At 39.1% G+C, this 21,027-nt stretch overlaps 1 protein-coding gene across 9 annotated transcripts in view; it reads left to right on the top strand.

The window, feature by feature from the left end:
* LRCH2 (leucine rich repeats and calponin homology domain containing 2) overlaps nt 1-21,027 on the top strand; it is a 215,062-nt gene that overhangs the window by 12,719 nt on the left and 181,316 nt on the right. For all 9 annotated transcript variants that reach the window (XR_007409431.1, XR_007409430.1, XM_025431354.3 and 6 more), the window contains exon 2: nt 10,158-10,842. Coding sequence is in view for 7 of the 9 variants with exons in the window: in XM_025431354.3 (XP_025287139.1) it covers nt 10,419-10,842 (424 nt within the window). In the remaining 2 variants the exon portion in view is untranslated. The remainder of the gene's footprint in view (nt 1-10,157; nt 10,843-21,027) is intronic.

Raw genomic sequence — 21,027 nt, 5'->3', positions numbered from 1 at the left:
TTAGTGGTTAAGCATCTGCCTTTGGCTCAGGTCAGGATCCTGGGGTCCCGGGATTGAGTCCCATGTCAGGCTCCCTACAGGGAGCCTGCTTCTCCCTCTGCCTGTGTCTCTGCTTCTCTCTGTGTGTCTCTCATGAATAAATAAATAAAATCTTTAAAAAAAAAGAAAAAAGAAAAGAAACTTTAGTATAATGTTCAACGAGTTGGTGAGAGTGGGCATCCTTGTCTGGCTCCTGGTCTTAGAGAGAAAGCAGTCTTTCTTTTTCTTCTTTTTTTTAAATATTTTAAAAAATATTTTATTTATTTATTCATGAGAGACAGACAGAGAGAGAGAGAGAGAGAGGCAGAGACACAGGCAGAGGGAGAAGCAGGCTCCATGCAGGGATCCTGACGTGGGACGCGATCCCAGGTCTTCAGGATCACGCCCTGGGCCAAAGGCAGCGCTAAACCACTGAGCCACCCGGGCTGCCTGCAAGCAGTCTTTCATCATCAAGTTTATCAAGTCTACATCAAGTTGTACGTATTTCATAGATCTTCTTTATTCCAGTTGAGGAAGTTTCTGGAAATTCTCTCAGAGCAATAAAAATGAGCATTTGCAGGTCTCACTTCATTTGTGTCTCATACCTCCTGTATTACTATTTTGTTGACTGATATTCAGTGTCCCGAAAACCATAGTTTCATATACATTGTCCAAGTTTTTGGTTATTTCAGGTAGGACAATAAATTTGGTCCCCTTAGGCTATGTTGGCCTAAAGCAGAATAACTAACTCTCTCTCTCTCTCTTTTTCCCATATACAATAAAGATGTTTAAAAACTGATCATTCCCAGTACTAGGAAAATATTCTTACTTATGTTGTTATTGACAATGTAAATAGGTTAAAATCTTTTGGGAAACAACTTAGCAATATTTATTAAGAGACTTAAAATATTTCTACCTTATGATTGAGTAACTGAATTTCTTGAGATTTAGTGTAAGGAAACAATAAATAAGAAAAGTGTTTGGGGTGCCTGGGTGGCTCAGTCAGTTAAGTGAATGCTTTCGGCTCAGGTTGTGATCTCAGGGTCCTGAGATCAAGCCCCCTGTCAGGCTCCCTGCTCAGCAGGAAGTCTGCTTCTCCCTCGCCCTTGTCCCTCTCCCCTGCTATGCTCTCTCTCTTTCTCAAAAATAAATAAATAAAATCTTTTTTAAAAAGGGCTCTATTAATAATAATCTTAAAAGCAAGGTTATGCATAATAAAGGAATATTGCTAAGAACCTAAATATGCAACAACAGATGTACAGATCAAGTAGTATATGGTTATTTAATACAGAGAAATATATACTAATGCAGTATGTAGTTATAATATCCTTTTTAAAAAAGATTTTATTTATTCATTCATGAGAGACATACACTGAGAGAGAGAGAGGCAGAGACACAGGCAGAGGGAGAAGCAGGCTCCATGCAGGGAGCCTGATGTGGGACTCAATGCCTCGTCTCCAGGATCAGGCCCTGGGCTGAAGGGGGCGCTAAACCACTGAGCCACCCAGGCTGCCCAGTTACAATATCCTTCAAGAGGATCAGTCTCAATGCCAAAAATGAAAAAAAAAAAAAAAAAAAAAAAAAAAAAAAAAAAAAAAGGAGGATCAGTCTCTGGCTGTATCAGTCAGAAGAGCATGCAAGTCTCAATTTCAAGGTCATGAGTTTTCAGTCCCACATTGGGTGTGGAGATTACTTAAAAAAATAAATAAGTAAACTTTAAAAATAATATCTATAAAGAGTATGTAATAATAAAGAAAAAAGCTTATATGAATTTATAAAATAAATTATAAATATTTATATATATCATAAAAATAAAATAAAATAAAACTTTATGCCACAGGAAAACCTGGAAGCAAATCTATAAAAATATTATCACCAAATACACTCCTTTGGTTGTCTTTGTGAACTCTGACTATGGGTAAATTTTCACAATAATAATAATAACACCCTTACGAAAGCCATTGTGATAATCTTGGGTTTATGGTATATCAAAAAAGAAACAAGTCAATATTATGTCCATATAAGAAAGTAGGTTGATTTGAAACATGATGGAAGCTGTTAATGAGTAAACTTAATGATTTTTTTTTTAATTTTAATTTTAATTTTTTTTTTATGATAGTCACAGAGAGAGAGAGGCAGAGACACAGGCAGAGGGAGAAGCAGGCCCCATGCACCGGGAGCCCGATGTGGGATTCGATCCCGGGTCTCCAGGATCGCGCCCTGGGCCAAAGGCAGGCGCCAAACCCGCTGCGCCACCCAGGGATCCCCACTTAATGATTTTTTAAAAAGATTTTATTTGTTGCAATGCCTGCGTGCCTCAGTGGTTGAGTGCCTGCCTTCCACCCAGGGCATGATCCTGGAGTCCCGGGATCAAGTCCCACATTGGGCTCCCTGCTTCTTTCTCTGCCTGTCTCTGTCTCTCTCTCTGTGTCTCTCATGAATGAATAAATAATATCTTTAAAAAATATAAAGATTTTATTTGAGAGAGAAAGAGCATGAGAGAGAGCATGAACAAGGGATGGGGCGGGGAGCCAGAGGGAGAGGCAGACTCCATGCAGGGAGCCTGATGTGGAACTCGATCCTGGGACTCCAGGATCATGCCCCGAGCCAAAGGTTCAACCGCTGAGCCACCCAGGCATCCCAACCATGCTTCTGCTCAAATTTTTGCTTTTCCACTTTTCAACTGAGACCTTGGACAAGTTCTTAAATCTAAGTAGAGATATTTAAGGTGAAGATTTTATTAAGGAGTGTTTAAGATGAACAAAATGGAAGAAGTCGATGAAGTCATCAAGGATAACCTAGTTGTTTAGTAATTAATACCTTAGAATTACCTACTCCATTAATGAATGACTATGTTTAGCTATTTCAACAAAGAGACTTTTAGAGACGCTTGGTTGGCTCAGTGGTTGGGCGCCTGCCTTCGGCTCAAGTCGTGATCCTGGGGTCTGGGATCAAGTCCCAGATCAGGCTCCCTGCAAGGGGCCTCCTTCTCCCTCTGCCTATGTCTCTGCCTCTCTCTCTCAGTCTATGTCTCTCATGAATAAATAAATAAATCTTTTTAAAAAAAGAGTTTTAAAACCACAAAAGTGGGAAAGTAGTTCCTACATTTAACAGCATGTGTTAAAGCCAGGAAGTGTAAATATGAGGTCATCGCAACCAATATGTTTTCTCCTACTTTGTGGAATCATATCATAATAGTAGACAAAGTACTTAAGCGGGAATAAATTGCTTTGAAGGGTTAGCATTGCTAAACTGAAACCTATAATATAAGTGAAAACTAAAATTTCTGACTGCCTCACCAAAACAGAACGCATCTCAAATACCCTGCAAAGTTGATCACACACTCTCTTGTTTTTTTTTTTTTTTTAAAGATTTTATTTATTTATTCATCAGAGACACAGAGAGAGAGAGAGAGAGAGAGAGGCAGAGACACAGGCAGAGGTAGCAGCAGGCTCCATGCAGGGAGCCCTATGTGGGGCTCGATCCCCGATCTCCAGGACTCCAGGATCACACCCTGGGCCAAAGGTGGCACCAAACCGCTGAGCCACCCAGGCTGCCCCAACCTTCTATTTTTTTTTTTTAAATAGTCGCCATGCTCAACGTGGGGCTCAAACTCACAACCCGGAGATCAAGAGTCACATGCTCCACTGCCTGAGTCAGACAGGCACCCCACAACCTTCATTTTATACACAGATTTTGAGCCATGTGTTTCTATCTCATTCTATGTAAGTGAATAAAGAATCTAAACCTTTCTGGGATTTATATTTTCTTCTGAGGTTTTAGTCTGGCTTGATATCATAATTCTTTTAATGTGTTTTACTGAAATGCCATTAATGTCTGTTTTTCTCTATCAGAGGTATAGCCTGCTTATAGGTAGTATAATTGTTGCCTAAGTTTTCCTATTAGGAATTTGGATTTTGCTTAAAAAGGCCCTACTTCATCATTCTCTCTCACATTCTGTAAGAAGAGGAAGATAATTTTACAAGACAAGATTTCCCAAAAGGCATTGGCATGTTTCTGTGTTTAATATATAAAAAGGAGACTTTCCAATGTAATACTAAAGAAGACTAAAAAAAAATCTTCCTCAATCTCATGTTTTCTGATTGGACATTACAGTTTTCATAGTCTAATGTGATGTTTTATTTACTTTCTTTTGGCCAAGCTAAACTAGCAAAATTCTGCACTTTGTATCTTTTATGTGGTTCTCTAATAAGAGAGTTCTTCAGGATGTTTAACAGACTTGTGTCACTTACATGAAATAATATATATATTGTTTTTAAGTAAACTCTACCCCCCATGTGGGGCTCAAATTCACAACCTCAGGATCAAGATCAAGAGTCACATTTTCTACTCACTGAGCCAGCCAGGTGCCCCATTTTAAGATATATTTTTAAGGAGGATTTGGAACAGATATTTAAATGGATTTCATGATATCAGGTTAACATACGAGAAACACAAAGGTCAAAATCTGGAATTGCATTAGAGACATTAAAGAGGAATTGGAATCAGGTTATGGAATCATAGGGATAACCCAAAAGTTAGGAGAGGTGGAAGTTTGAGGTGAGTTAACAAGGATGGAACTTCAACAGCAGCAGAAAAAAAATGTTTTGTTAGCACTGGTGGCACAATAGTACAAAAGAATTTAAGAAGTGCCATGCTGATAATTCATGGTTCACTCAGATCAGTGTTCTCCTGACAAAGTGAACCTAGAAAAACAATAATAATAACCTTTATAATATGGTAGGTGTTTTATGTAATTATCTCATGTAATCCTCACTACAATCCTATGAAATGGCTAATAATGTTATGATTTCTAGTCTCTAGGTGAGGAATCGAAACTTTAAGAGGTAAAACTTGTCTATCTCACATCTTGTAAGTGTCATAGCAGGGATTCTAACCAAGATGGAATAAAATAGTGCTTACTGGCATCAACAATTAAGATTAAGTATGTAATCACTTCTTTTAAGTAATAGTGATCATTGATACATTTGTCCAAATCTCTCTCTCTTTTAAGGATTTTATTTATTTATTCATGAGAGATACAGAGAGGCTGAGACATAGGCAGAGAGAGAAGTGGGCTTCTCACCGGGAGCCTGATGTGGGACTTGATTCCAGGATCCAGGGGTCACGCCTTGAGCTGAAGGCAGAGACTCAACCACTGAGCCACTCAGGCGTCCCTGTCCAAATCTCTTTTGAGTCTCAAATTATTAACTTTGAGATTAGTGAATTTGTTAAGATTGGTTAAAGCAGTCCAAGGGGTTATCTGCAAGGGTAGAAGCAAAGAGAGACAGGCAAAGGAGGATTCAGGGATGTTGTAAATAGTGTGCCATAAATTATGCTAAAATAAGTTAATGTATCATCCTCTGTAGTTCCCATACCAGAACAGGGATTTTAGAAGGGACTGAAGATCAAGTTACTAGAGAGAGGAAGGCCAAGTGAGTTTTCTCTTTCCTCACTTCTCTTATTATTTAGGTGGACTTCTCAGGGGTTTATCTAATTCAGGAGTTGTGCTGAGATTGGAGGGAGCAGAACTACACATCTCATTCTAGCTGCAGCTGTGAAATAGTTCAGTATGGAGTTACATGAGTAGGTTTTGCAGGGGCGCCTGGCTAGTTTAGTCAGTAGAGCATGTGACTCTATCTTGGGGCTATAAGTTCAAGCCCAATGTTGGGTGTAGAGATTACTTAAAAATAAAAATTTTTAAAGATTTTATTTATTTATTTGAAGGGGGGGGTAGTGAGAGAGAGCACAAGCAGGGGGCAGAGGGACAAGGAGAAGCATGCTTCCTGCCGAGCAGAGAACCCAACTCAGGGCTCAATCCCAGGTCACTGGAATCACAACCCAAGTGGAAGGCAGATGCCCAATTGACTGAGCCATCCAGGTGCCCCCAACATAAAAAATATATCCTTGTTGATTTAAAAAATAGTTTTTTTAGGGTTTCTGATATACATCTTGATGATACCCACCATTTCTTATTTTTCCCCCTGAACTCACGACCCTGAGATCAAGAGTAGCATGATCTACTGACTGAACTCCCTGCCCCCAACCCTGGACTTAGTATTTAGTTGAGCTGACAGGGACGCCTCAGTGGTTGAGTGTCTGTCTTTGGCTCAGGGTGTGATCCTGGGGTTCTAGGATCGAGTTCTGCATCAGGCTCCTTGTGAGGAGCCTGCTTTTCCTTCTGCCTATGTCTCTGCCTCTCTCTATCATGAATAAATAAATACAATCTTAAAAAAAATGGAGCTGATGTTTTCAGGGAACAAACTGCAGAGACTCCCATGGCTCTTTCCTGGATTCTGATCAAGATGAAAAAAAAAAAAAAATCAAACTATAGTTTGATCTATTTAATCCTCAGGTTCATTGACTTGTTCTAGATCCTGAGATAAAACATATCTCACTTTTGATTTATTTACAGACTGGTAAGAACATCCTGCAGTCTATCCCAATAATCTTGCTGTCTAATAGAAGATTTTGGAACTTTGGTTCATGCCTTCCCTCCTCTATATCATTTAGAAATGTTGGTTGACTATGAATTTGCTTGGAAGAGCAGTGATTATAAACTGGCCTGGAATTTCAGAAGTCCCCTACAGAATTTTTTTTTAAAAGATTTTATTTATTTATTCATGAGAGACACAGAGAGAGAGAGAGAGAGAGGCAGAGACACAGGTAGAGGTAGAAGCAGGCTCCATGCAGGGAGCCCAACGTGGGACTCGATCCTGGGTCTCTAGGATCATGTTCTGGGCTGAAGGTAGTGCTAAACTGCTGGGCCACCAGGGCTGCCCCAGAATTCTTTTGAGTACAAATCACCTTTGTCATTTGTCAGTGCTTTATTTAATACAGGCTCCATGTTTTGTTCAAAAGCCCTTGTTTTCCTTCTGTAATCTTTGATATATGTCATTTAGTCCTGATGATTTATCAACATTTTTTTTCTAAATTTGGCTTGGATAATGCTGAGTATTGACTAATTTAACCAATTACCAAATGTCCAGATCAGAAATACTATTGAAATGTTAATCACTGTAAAATATTCTCTAGTATAAACTGATGCAAAAAATTCATGCAATTTATCAAATACTTCTTTGCCCACAGTTACCAAGAAATTAACTGATTAAAAAAAAAGAAATTAACTGATTTCTCCTTTGATTTCCTCTATTTGTATATTTCTTATTATTTAATTTTCTTTCATGAGAGGGGCAAGGGTATAATAAAGAGACTAACATTTATTGAGTACCTAATGCTATACTATTACTTGGAGACAATAGTTCTTGGCACACAATAATAGCTCATATGTGATCTTATTTATTCTTAGAACAATCCTATGTGAACTATATGCTATTTTTCCTCATCTATAAATGGAAGAATAGGACTTATTTTACAGGATTGTTATGAGGATTAAATGATTTAATATATATAAAGCAATTAGAACAGTTCCTGGTAAAGAGTAAACACTATTTAAAATATTCTCCTTCTTCTTGTTATTTTCTTTTTCTTTTTTTTTTAAATATTTTATTTATTTATTCCTGAGAGACAGAGAGAGAGAGAGAGAGAGAGGCAGAGACACAGGCAGAGGTAGAAGCAGGCTCCATGCAGGGAGCCGGACATGGGATTCGATCCCGGGTCTCCAGGATTAGGCCCCGGGCTGAAGGCGGTGCTAAATCGCTGAGCCACTTGGGCTGCCCCTTCTTGTTATTTCTAGTATTACTTCTGATGAGACTGAAATAGAGATTTTGTTTTTTAAGATTTTATTTATTTATTCATGAGAGACACAGAGAGAGAGAGACAGGCAGAGACACAAGCAGAGGGAGAAGCAGGCTCCCTGCAGGGAGCGTGACTTGGGACTCCATCCCAGGTCTCCAGGATCACACCCTGGGCCGAAGGTGTCACTAAACCGCTGGGCCACCGGGGCTGCCCCAGAGATTTTAAGTAACCTGAGTATTACACAGGCAGTTAAGTGGTTGGAACAACTTTCTGAATTTCATACTCTTTCTTTTAAACCTTTTACCTCCTGTTAAATTAGTGAAACCAAGGAGGCCATCAGGCTGAGGTGGCTTTATTGCTAAGGCAACTTGCTTAAGCAAAACAAAATCTAAAACTATAAATGCCTCAAGGTTATGAAATCAAAATGCTAAGGACAACCAATCATAAACAGGTAACCAGGTTTTAAGTTATAGCCAGTTAGATAATTTCCTTCCTTTGCTGCCTCATTTTTTGTACATGTCTTTCCTTTGGTTCCTGTTGGCAGAGCACTCCTAGCCACATCTAGTTTGGCACTGCCTAAATTAAAATCAATAAATGCTCAAATTAACTCTTATATTTTTAAAATATGCCTCAGTTTATCTTTTATTTGTTTATTCATTTTTTAGATTTATTTGAGAGAGAGAGAAAATGAGCAGTGGGGAGGAGCAGAGGGAGAGGAGAAGCAGGCTCCCTGCTGAGCAAGGAGCCCAAGGAGCCCCATGTGGGGCTCCGTTCCAGGACCCTGAGATCATGACCTGAGCCAAAGGAAAACGCTTAACCAACTGAGCCACCCAGGTGCCGCTCAGGGTATCTTTTAATACACCTTAAGGCTTTGGTGTTTTGTGAAAGAGCTAGAATGTGTTATTCTGTCTGATTTTCATGTATACTTAGCCTACTTTGCAGGCTTTCTGTTTTTTGCATTAGACTATCTTTTAATTATTTGAAAGATTACTTCCTAAATTTGGTTATACATGGCCTTTTTTACTTGTTTTAAATAATGTTAAAATTCATATTGGCTAATTATTAAAATAGTTCCATTTCTAATCTTTTCTCTAACTAATGAATTTATTTATTTATTTATTTATTTATTTATTTATTTATTTATTTACTTATGAGAGACACAGAGAAAGAGGCAGAGACATAGACAGGAGAGAGAAGCAGGATCCATACAGGAAGTCCAATGTGGGACTCGATCCCAGGACTCAGGGATCAGGCCCTGAGCCAAAGGCAGATGCTCAACTGCTGAGCCACCCAGGTGTCCCTCTAACTAATGAATTCAGTTTCTCTTCTCACCCTTCTTGCCTTCTTGGTTCTGGAAGTTCTCAGTTCTTGATTTGATTTGTGATATAAAGATGAGATATAAGTTACAACATTTCTTTCTAACACCAGTGGGCTTAAATAATTTGATTTCAGTAATTCATTGTAGAGTCTGATTCTCAGTTCTGTTCCTTCTGTGGGGCATACATATAGCAAATGTAATTTCTTGCAACATAATCATTTTAATTAACCTGTATGTATGGATGGCCACAAAGCAATTTAGACAAGTTGTTAATTTTTTCCTGCGTTTTTTCCCAAAGTAGAGCCAATGGCAGACAAACTTTTGTGGAGATTGTCTAAGAAAATGAGATTGTTGGCAGATTGCTCAAATTGAAATGGATGTAAAAGAGATATATTGGATATTCAAATTAATGATAACTGAATATGCCCAAACATTTTGATAGTTTTTCGGGGGGAGGGTCAGTGATTTTACTGTCAGTGAAAAAGTTTTGAATATTGAGTGGCAGTAGGAGGGTAACAGCGGTCTGAATAGTTTAGTTGGGTTCAGGTTCTAAAAACGACCTCCTAAAAATCCAAGATTGATTAGTTTATTATCCCCAGTGTTAAACCTGCAGAATTCCACCTGAAACGCAAACCTCTATTTCAAAAATAAACTTTAAGGTTGTTTAATGATCAGAGTTTTCCATCAGCCATACTGACATGATGAAAAGAAACCTGAGATATTTTGGAGATCTTGGCACAACTTCAAAGAGTGATAGAACAGAATGTAGATAACTTTTCCAAGTTTTGGAAGGCAGCAGTTTGGCTGAGACCCACACATACTGAAACGAGAGGCTTCCTTGAAAACATTTAAAAAGTCTTTTCCTATTTTGGAACTCTAAACTATGGCAAAATTCATATATGCTTAAAACTCAATTCTGCACCAGTTTCCCTCCCCAAATGACCCTCCACTGTTTCTCTCCGCGGCAACCCTGGTAAACAATTCCTGAGGCATTGGCGGTAAGCGTTTCAATGAGGTGGTAGTCCTTATTGAAAGTCCTGATAGTCCTTCTAAGTGCCGTTTCAATATATTCTGGAATGAACCCCTTTTACCCCCACCTAATATATTTGTCTTTGTTTTGCAGAGCGGAGAAAGGTGAAGCAATTTACAGATCTGGGGACCTACCGCTAAATGACCTGTAGTTAAGCTGGCGTCGCTTCGGAAGATTTTGGTACCCAAAGCAGCGGAACCGAGATTTAGCATCCTTCCTCTGACCACACATTTCTGAGAGAGAGCGTTCTGCACGTTTGAACCCCGTCTCTTCCCTACCCAACACCTCCTCCCAGCCCGCCCCCGGTTCCTTCCCACCATCTACCTCGCCCCCCCTCCGCCCCCCAGTCTGCGCATGCGTCCTAAGAACCCCCTACACTCGCGGCACAAGCTGAGAGTATTGTCGGGGGCTATTCTCTCTCCCAGGAACATGGCGGCGAGTCAGGGAGGTGGTGTTAACAGTGGGGGCGGCGGTTGTGGTGGAGGTGGAAGTAGCGGCGGCGGTGGCGCAGCCGGAGGGGGAGGTGGCGGAGCCGGAGGGGGAGGCGGCGGCGGCGGCGGGACCCTGGTGGTGCCCATCCCGGTACCGACTCTTTTCGGTCAGCCGTTCCCCAACGGGCCGCAGTGGAACCCGGGGAGCCTGCAGCCTCAACACACGGTGCGGAGCCTGGACCGGGCCCTGGAGGAGGCGGGCAACTCTGGCATCCTGAGCCTCAGCGGTAGGAAACTCCGAGACTTCCCCGGCAGCGGCTACGACCTGACGGACACCACCCAAGCAGGTGACAGGACGGGGTTGGGGTGGAGGGGAAGCTGGGCTCCGAAGGAGGAGGTGGGGGTGTGGGTGGCTGCGTGGCTGCGTTGTTGGACTCCGCTGGTCTGGGCGGGTTCGCGGGGGCGGCGAGACCGACAAAGTCGGAGCAGCCTGTTCTCGTGAATGTGAGGGGGAGGGAAGGGAATGGTGCTGGTGGTGCTGGTGGTGGTGGTGGTGGGAGCGGGGGGGGGGGGGCGGGTTGCCGACCGAAGGATGTATGGAAACCCGGCGGGATGTGAGGGTGAAAGAGCATTATTGTTAAAGCGAGTTTCCCCGGTAAGGAATAGGGAGGGAGGTATTGACACCTTCCTTAACGCACTTCTTCCAACTCTCCTGGATGTTTTCCTCTTTCCCAGAGGGAGGAAAAAAAAAAAAAAAAGACAATACCTAAAATCACAATATACACATATTCTTTAAAGACATACGTGGCTCTAAGAATGGCATATTCCTTTTTCATCGTATAGCAGCAGCATTGCCACGGTTTTTATGTGTTCTTATTTTGTGTGTGTGTTTTCATCATCCTAGAATATTCCTGCCTTCTTGTCACGTATGCCTTTAGAGGCTGAAATTTTTCATTTTCCTGGTGTTGAGAAGGTAGTGGTGGTTAAATTAGTATTTGCTGTAGTGGCAAATGAAATCATCAATCACTAGCATGTCTGGTTGCCAGGGGAAAGGATCCTTGTTTTGACTTAGGTTAGACTCTTAATTTTTATACCAGAAATAGCCAAAAAATTTGAGGGCATTTCTGAGAAGCAGAATTAACCCCATTCTTTAGGGAGTTGTGGGCTAATGGCTTACGGTTTTGGTTAAAAAATTGGCTATTGTAGTGTTCTTCATATACTCTCTGGTACTCTTTGTTGTGGATGACATTTTTTTTTGTTATGAACATACTCCCTTTCCCCTCTGCCTTATAAACCAGTGCTGATTATTTTAAATATGTTTTGGTTTGATGAAATGATTTTTTGCTTTTCATAATCTTTGCATTTGTTACCTTTTTTATTTGCTTCGCTGAAAGAAATCATGGACAAAATTATTTTGATAGGTGTAGTAATTTTGAAACAGTACAGTAAGTAAATTCACCCATAATGAGAAGTAATAAAAGGCCTCTTATTTTCAGAATGACACTATTTCAGTGTATTCAGTTTCTGGATATTAAATTTAGGTATGTGTTTGGAGGAGAGTGGGGTGAGGAGGAAAACCTAAAATTGAAGCCGTCTATCCAATTATTCTCTTAGGAATTATCCTAAGAACTATGAATGCGTAATCGATCACTGGTTTTGTATTTTGGAAAGCATGTTTGAGTATTTACTCCTTCACTCTGAACAGATTTCTTAAACAATATGTTCACATATTTATGAATATATTGGCAAAATATTATAGGACTTGGTATGTTCTTCAAAGGCTTCAAGAAAAATGATTTCAGACTGCATAATTATGGGATATATTGTTTTGCTTGTTGTGCTTTATGACCTGTAAAGGATCTGTCTGTAGCACAGAGTTTGAGCATCCTGGCTTGGCATTCAGGGCTTTCACTGTCCAGCCCCAATTTATTATTGCAACCTCACTGCCCCAGACACTCCTACATAGAACCTTCTGTTCCAACTAGGTCAACTCCCTGTCCCTCAAATATATTTAATGAATTTCTGCCTCATCTGTATAGAAGCTCACTCACATGCTTGGGATTTTTTTTCTTTACTCCACCTATTTAATTTTGTTCAAGCCCTAGCTTTTCCAGGAAGCTGTGTCTGACTCCCTTAGTCCATAGCAGTCTCCTGTTTTTCAGTTCTTTTTTTTTTTTTTTTAAAGATTTTATTTATTTATTCATGAGAAACAGAGAGGCAGAGACACAGGCAGAGGGAGAAGCAGGCTCCATGCAGGGAGCCTGACCTGGGGACTTGATCCCAGGTCTCCAGGATCATGCCCTGGCCAAAGGCAACGCTAAACTGCTGAGCCACCCAGGCTGCCCTGTTTTTGAGTTCTTATGGTACTATCTTGATCACTTACTTGCTAGTGCTGGCTTTATTTTCTTTTTATGTTTGTGTCATGCTGTTCCTGAGAAGCTGGAGAGCTCCTTAAGGGTAGGGGATAAGTCATACACTTGTTCAGTCTTTTCATTATATATTACTTGTATTATACTTGATAATATTTTTCATAAACATAAATATCATCTTATATGGTTATAAGCTTTGGCTTTTAAGCCTTCAGTTGGTTTTCTGAGGCAAGCTTTAACATAAAGCATAGCCATATTTGTTCTTGATAAGCATTCATTTGTCATAAACTTTATCAGTATCTGTGGTAACACAGGATTTTTGAGATAATTCCACCTCATTTTACTTTCTTTTTTCTCAGTTGAATGTGTGTCCCTTGTGAGAACCCTTCAAAATTTAAATGACAGATTTGTTTTTTTAAATATTTTGTTTATTTATTCCGAGAAACACAGAGAGAGAGAGGCAGAGACCTAGGCAGAGGGAGAAGCAGGCTCCTCACAGGGAGCCCTAATGTGGGTCTTTCGATCCCGGGACTCCGGGATCACAACCTGAGCTGAAGGCAGGTGCCCAACCGCTAAGCCACCCAGACTTCCCTAAGTGACAGATTTGTGAGTGACTCATTTGCCATTCTTTTTTTTTTTTTTGTATATTTTTTTATTGGAGTTCGATTTGCCAACATATAGCATAACACGCAGTGCTCATCCTGTCAATTGCACCCCTCAGAGCCCGTCACCTGCCATTCATTTTTAACAGAATTCAGTCATGAACTATTCAGGGACAATATTTTTGTATGTAAAGGTACTAGTATTTATTATGTATAAATAGAGGTGGGTACACTTGAGCTGAAGAAAAATAGGGCATGTTTGAGATCATACACACATGTACACACACACATACATACATATCTGTGTACATACAGTATCCTGTGATGAAAACAGTTCTGTTTGTTGGTATTGTTATACTTAACATGACTCTCAGTTGGATAATGTTTCAGAACCAAACTGATTAGTTAGGCAAGCATGTAATGGTTTATTGGATTGGGAAGAGACTAGTGGAAGTGAAAATAGGAAGGTATTCTGTTATTCTAGGTGTGAGATGGTGAGAACCTGGGGTAAACCTAAGGTTAAGAAGGGAAAGTTGATAAATTTGAATGGAAGCAGGGAGGGCTTTTTGCATTATTTTGCTGTTCTTCACATATACATGAAACAGAATAGACCTGTGGTTTTTCACCTGGGCTGCACATTAAAATTGCAAGGGAATGTTTTTAAAAAACCTATGCTTGGGCCCCACCTCAGACCCATTAAATCTGAATCTCAGGGGTGAAGAGACTTTTTTTTTTAAAGCCTTCCCAGGTGATTCTAATGTGCAGCCAGGGCTGAGAAACTCTAAAACTGCTCAATTTTTTTGGTGCTCAAGAAGTGCTGTTTAGGTGAATGCGAACATTGATAAAAATTTAGTGACTGGGGATGCCCAGGTGGCTCAGTGGTTAACCGCGACTGCCTTTGGCCCGGGGCCTGATTCTGGAGACCCGGGATCGAGTCCCACGTCGGGCCCCCTGCATGGAGCCTGCTTCTCCCTCTGCCTGTGTCTCTGCCTCTCTCTCTCTCTTTCTCTCTCTCTCTGTGTCTATCATGAATAATTTATTATTATTATTATTTATAATTTATTTATAATTTATTATTATTTATTTATTATTTTATTTATTTATTCATGAGAGACAGAGAGAGAGAGAGGCAGAGACACAGGCAGAGGGAGAAGCAGGCTCCATGCAGGGGGCCCGACGTGGGACTCGATCCCGGGTCTCCAGAATCAGGCCCCGGGCCAAAGGCAGTCGCGGTTAACCACTGAGCCACCTGGGCTGCACAAATAAACAAAATCTTAAAAAAAATTTAGTGACTGGACTAAAGTCACTTGTCAAGAGGGTCAAAACCAAAACTAGGAACTATGTATTTAAGATCTAGTTCAATATTCTTTTTAATAGACTTGGTGAAGCAGAAGCTCATTTTTTTTTTTTTTCATTATATCATGTCTGTAGAGAATAGAAAATTGCCAGGAAGCTATAGTTTCCTCAGTTACCATGAGTAACCCTTGTTTACATTTAATACTGTTGGATAACTGCATTAAGAAAATAGTGCCCCCCCAAAAAAATGTAGCAGCAAAATCTTGTTTTCTTCATTAGTAGTCTTGTTCTGAGGGAAGATGGATAGTTGGTAGCTGTTGGCAAAGTGTATCTTTTTACCTTTTTTTTGCATTTTTGGTATGTGATCTTCACCTGCCCTTGTCCTCCTGCTCTCTTCATTTCTTTCCCCCTCTTCAGCTCACTCTCCTTCTTTTGTAGCTTAAAGCTAACTAATTATGGCAGCCTTTTGAGGAGATTAATATTGAAAAGGGAGCGTTTGCTAATTTATTTGAATCTTCAATTGGTGGTTTTTGCTCATGATCTTTTTGAATATATCTGCCTTCCAGATTTTTCTTGATTAGAATCCTCATCTATATAAAGACACAAAAGCAGGGACGGATCTGCTGCTTCTTCTCCGTCAGACCCTCCTCTGCCCTCCCCTGTTCATGCTCTGTCCTTCATTTTCTATCTCTCTCTCTTTCTCTCTCGAATAAATAAAATCTTAAAAAACAAAACAAGGATGAGAAAGTTCATAATCCATTTCAAGAAAGTAGCTGACTCTTGTAATGTCTTGTCTTAGATGGTTTATAGGTAGACTTGGCAGGGCAAAGGGAAATTGCCTAGAGCTTTTTAGTCTTTCTGGATACTGTGATAATTTGTTGACCTTAAGAGAGCTTGAAAATGATTTTAATAGCTGCCCAAACAAATCCTGAAACTTTTCACATTTGACTTTGTCACCATTGCTACAAATAAGTCTCAGCGTACTTGCAGCTGCTCCCTCTGTGTCTTTGTACCTCTTTATATCCATAAACAATGGGTCTGTGAAACAGATTTAGGAATTCTTACATGCATCAGATCGTGTCCTGGTTAATCACATGTTTTCCTGTAAACCTGAAGTCAACTTTAGTATTTCCTACATGTGCTGGTTCACCTCTTCAACTGTGGGACATGGTGCATTTTATCAGATTGTAAAATGGAGCCACATATACTTTGCAGACTCTGATTGTGTTGTGTAGGTGAAGGCCCTCTCAGTGCATACAATGGAATGAACTTGTGATTGTGATTTTGTGGACGGATTCAAATATCTACCTTGCTTTGTCTAATAAATGTCTTCCTAAAAAATTGAATGTGAAGCACATTTTTTACAGTTGATGCATATTATAATTGCTCTAGATTGAATTTGAGTTGCTGGACCTTGCAGTGATTTATTTTATACTCAGTGATGAATTCTTCTACAGCATAAGTAGTTGCCCCTTAATTTCTTCTTTTTTTTGTAAGTTCACATTTTAAAATAGAATGTTATCTTAAATTGGAGGGTATGGTCATCATTAAAATATTACCATTTATATAGCTCTTTATAAATTTCTAAGAACTTTCATGTATATTAAGCTATTGTATCCTAAGAATAACCCTTGTGAGCTTGGCACAGTACATAGTAATTACTCATTGTTGTGAGAGGTTAAGTGATTTGCCCAAAGTTAAATGGCTAGCGTATGACAGAGTGTGGGTCAGAGCCTAGGTTTTCCAGCTCTTAGCACTCACTATTCCAGTGTTATTTCCATTCTAATTCATTCTGTCTATATAATAAAGCTATTATTAAACTATACACTATGCTAATATATTATTTATTCTGAAAACTAAATGCTTATTTAGCTTCGTATGTTATATGTTTTTTGTGTGCAGTGTGTTTTGTTTTGTGTATAGTAGTTGCATGGCTTGTCTTCATGCCTTTCTGATGGTTTTTAGAATAGATTCATTAAGCAAGCATTTATTGAACTCCAACTTTGGAAACATGATTATAGCCAATATAAAATAAGATAAATGATTATTGTCCTTGAAGAGTTTTTAAAATAGTTGAATGTGTACAGGAATATGTATAACAATTAGAAAAGAATTATAGGGGTGCCTGACTGGTTCAGTTGGAAAGAGCATGTGACTTTTTTTTTTCAGCTCAAGTGAGCAGTGGGGAGGGGCAGAGGAAGAGAGAGAATCTCAAGCAGACTCCTTACTGAGCATGGTTTTGGGGCCGGATTGGGTCAGAACCCAATCTAGGGTTAGTGTTAGCGCCCAGGAGCTTGGATGACTGGCACATCACTAGAGTAGGAGAAATCTGAGCGACCTCCTGAGACAAGCCCCATGTTCATTGGCCCTGTGAACACCAACCCAGCTTGATCCCATGACCCTGAGCCTAAATCAGGAGCCTGATGCTTAATGGACTGAGCTACCCAGGTACCCCAAGAGCATGCGACTTGATCTCGAGGTCATGAGTTTGAGCCCTATGTTGAGTGTAGAGATTACTAAAAAAATAAATAATTATTTATTATCTAAAAAATTACTAAAACAATTCATAAAAAGAATTATATATTCAAAATTGTATACATTTATAAAATGTACAAATAAGTGATGTGAAACTATGGCATAAGGCTTAATTTTATTGGGGGTTAAGTTAGTTTGAGAAAGCTTCCTTTAAAATTAGATATTTGCTGAATCTTGAGGTAAACAATCAGTATGGGATCAAGTTATGATTATGCAGGAGGGACAGTTGCAGAATTTCAGGGGAGAAATTGTTTGAATACAGAGTTGAGAATGATACTGTGTGTTAAGAGTGGTTGTTAACCGAAGCTTTACTCTGTGTTTTCAGAAACATACTAAGAGACTGAGAGAAGGGAACCAGTGGAGAGCTCAGTGTTCAAATGCAAGAGGAAGAGGAGAGGGAACCTTTCTTGAAGGCATGGGAAGTGAGGACAGGGTGGGAGCTGTTAGCCATGGAAGGGAAAAGTAACCTGCCTTACACTAAGGTGAAAGTGAAGGTAGATATCTGGGAAACATTAATGTCTTACATTTTAATCTTAAAAAAAATGCAGCAGTGTCATCAGGGAAAAGGTGATGAACATAGAAAAAGGTACTCAAAACAGCATAATGCCTTAAGGAATCAATTTGAAGAATAAGCTACAGTTCAGAATTAGGACTGTGTGGTTAGCAGCTGAATTAGTAGCTTTTGGAAAATATGAGCTTATCATTTTTTATGAAAAAAATTATATATACTACATGATGGGTAAAAAACCAGAGGTGGTTGATTGGGATATTTTAGAATTGAGCTTATAGGGACACTTTGCTTAAAGTCTAAAATTTAATATTTTGATTTAGATTATTTGTAATTCAAACTCTGAAGCATTTGTCATCAAAAGTATAAAGTTGGACAAGATCCAGATTCTTATTGACAAAATAAGAAATGATGCTAGGAACACTTTTCACAAATAAAAATATTTCTCACAAATATAAATAATTGAAGACTTGCAGCTTATTGGTTCCCTGGAAGGTGGTATTTGTTTAATTTCCAAAGCACTCTGTGACACTTTGTAGAGGGGTATGTCATTCTACTAGCCCATCCCAGCAGCCCCACTCTAAGGCATGCTTAAACTGTGTAATGCCCACCCTCATTCTATAGAGCTTTTCATCAAGACCTAAAGGGGAAATCTTGGTTTCCTTTTCTCTTTCTCATTGTACTTTGGGTATTTTGGGAGTACTTCTTGAAGTACTGTAATACTGTGACAAGTTTCAGGAAGTTTTGTCTCCTTCCCTTTTATAGAAAGGGACATCTTCCACTCTAGGGAGCTATTTAATGTAATAAGAGGAAACTGTACAAGTAAGTTTTTTAACAAAAATTTAAGTTTATGTTCAGTCTCACTTAAAGCTAGTACACTCAAGTCTGCTAAAGGTCAAGTTTGAAATTTTAATCTTTACATTTCTCTTGTTTCAAGTCAGTTATAAATTGATAGCATTCCACTTATGGAATATCCGTGAATGTACTGTAATGGATAATTAAACAATGGCTGTTTTCTAATGTACTTGATATGAAAAATTCTATTTTATTTTATTTTTAAAGATTTTATTTATTTATTCATGAGAGATGCAGAGACAGAGAGAGGCAGAGAGAGAGAGAGGCAGAGAGAGATACAGGCAGAGGGAGAAGCGAGCTCCCTGGGAGCCCGATGCGGGCTCGATCTCAGACCCCGGGATCCCAGGATCGCGTCCTGAGCCGAAGGCAGACACTCAACCACTGAGCCACCCAGGTGTCCCAATATGAAAAATTTTACAGAAAAGTTGTTTATTCCAAATGGGATAGAAAGTCTTTTCCTATTTGTGGACATCACTAATTCTGTGTACTTTTTTATGATTTGTGACAGAGATTGTTGTCACTTCACTTTTAAATTAATTACTTTAATCTTTTTCAGTATGATTTTATGTATAATATTAGGGATTTAAGGTGACAAAAGGCAGAAATAAAATAATTGCAGCATAAACTTTTATTTGAACCCTACGGAGACTAACCAGTTCTAGAACTTTTGTGAATTTGGATTTCATCCAGATATCACTTTGTTAAATGATTATGTCCCAAAGAGACCCTAGAATGTGCAGCCTAGAATTCTTCCTCTCTTAAAAAAGGTAATTACAATATGTAGATCCTTAATACTTTGTACGTACAATATGTCTGCTGGCCATAGGTGTTTTTTCTTTTTTTCAAGATTTTATTTATTGATTCATGAAAGACACACACACACACACACACACACACACACACACACACACAGAGGCAGAGACATAGGCAGAAGGAGAAGCAGACTCCATGCAGGAAGCCCGATGTGTGGAACTCGATCCCGGGATTCCGGAATTATGCCCTGAGCCAAACGCAGACGCTCAACTGCTGAGCCACCCAGGTGTTTTTTCGTGTACTGTGAAACTTTTCATTTGTTTTGGCCAAATTCTATTGGTTGTTTGTCCTTTTCTTATAGAATTCTGTGAGTTAAAAAAGTATTCCTTACAGTACTCATTTGTCAGTTTTGTATACTGTGAATATTTTCTGCTAATTTTTCTTCTTTTTGCATTTTAAGAAGTCTTTCAATGAGCAAATGTTCAAAATTTTAATACAGTCAGATTTGTCAGTGCTTTATAGTTACTACTTTTTGTGTCTTGTTTAAGAATATGCAAAATACATTCACCTACTTAAAAAAATATTTTATTTATTCGTGAGAGACACAGAAACAGGCAGAGGAAGAAGCAGGCTCCACGCAGGGAGCCTGACATGGGACTTGATCCCGGGTCTCCAGGATCACGCCCTGGGCCAAAGGCAGCGCTAAACCGCTGAGCCACCCAGGCTGCCCACCTACATTTTTTACTAAGAATTTTAAAGGTCTGTTTTGGGTGTTTTTAAGTTCCTAATCAATATAGAATTGATTTTTATATAATAGTCTGGGGTCCAGTTTCATATTTTAAGACCCAGATCATCTTTTAACAGATCTATCCCTGCCTACTCCTTTTCTTTTTAACATTTTATTGAGATTATATTTCAGATACCAAAAATTCACCCATTTAGAGTGTTTATTGGTTGTTAGTTTTGTACATATCACTCCAGTGTAATTTTGGAATGTTTTCATCATTGCCCCCCTCCAAAACCCGTACTTATTAGTAGTCCCTCCCCATTCCCCTTTATTCCCCACCCCCACCCCTGTCTTGACTCTGTCTCTATACAATTTGCCTATTATGGACATTTCATTTGGTCTTTTGTGACAGGTTTCCTTTACCATAATGTTTTCAAAGTTCATTTATGTTGTAGCATGTATCATTACTTCATTCCTTTTTATATCTGAATGATATTGTACATTTTGTTTATCCATTCATCAGTTGGTGGAAAATTGGGTTTCCACTCTAGCTATTATTAAATAATATCACTATGAACATTGATGGATAAGTTTTTGTGTAGATGTATGTTTTCATTTGTCTTGTGTATATTTTAAGAGTGGAATTGCTGAATCACATGCTAGTTCTGTGCTTAACAATTTGAGGAAATGTTAAATTGTTTCCAAAGTGGTTGCACTATCTTACATTCTCATTAGCAATATATGAAGATTCCAATTTCTCCATATCCTGGACAACTCTTGTTATCTGTATTTTTGTTTATAGTCATCTTAGTGTGTGAAGTGTAATCTCATTATGGTTTTGATTTGCGTTTCCCTAATAACTAATGATGTTAAGCATCTTTTCATGT

The sequence above is a fragment of the Canis lupus genome, chromosome X (genome assembly GCF_003254725.2).
Source record: "Canis lupus dingo isolate Sandy chromosome X, ASM325472v2, whole genome shotgun sequence".
Classification (NCBI taxonomy): domain Eukaryota; kingdom Metazoa; phylum Chordata; class Mammalia; order Carnivora; family Canidae; genus Canis; species Canis lupus.
Note: the sequence above shows the minus strand (reverse complement) of the source record. Positions and strands in the feature narration are given on the sequence as shown.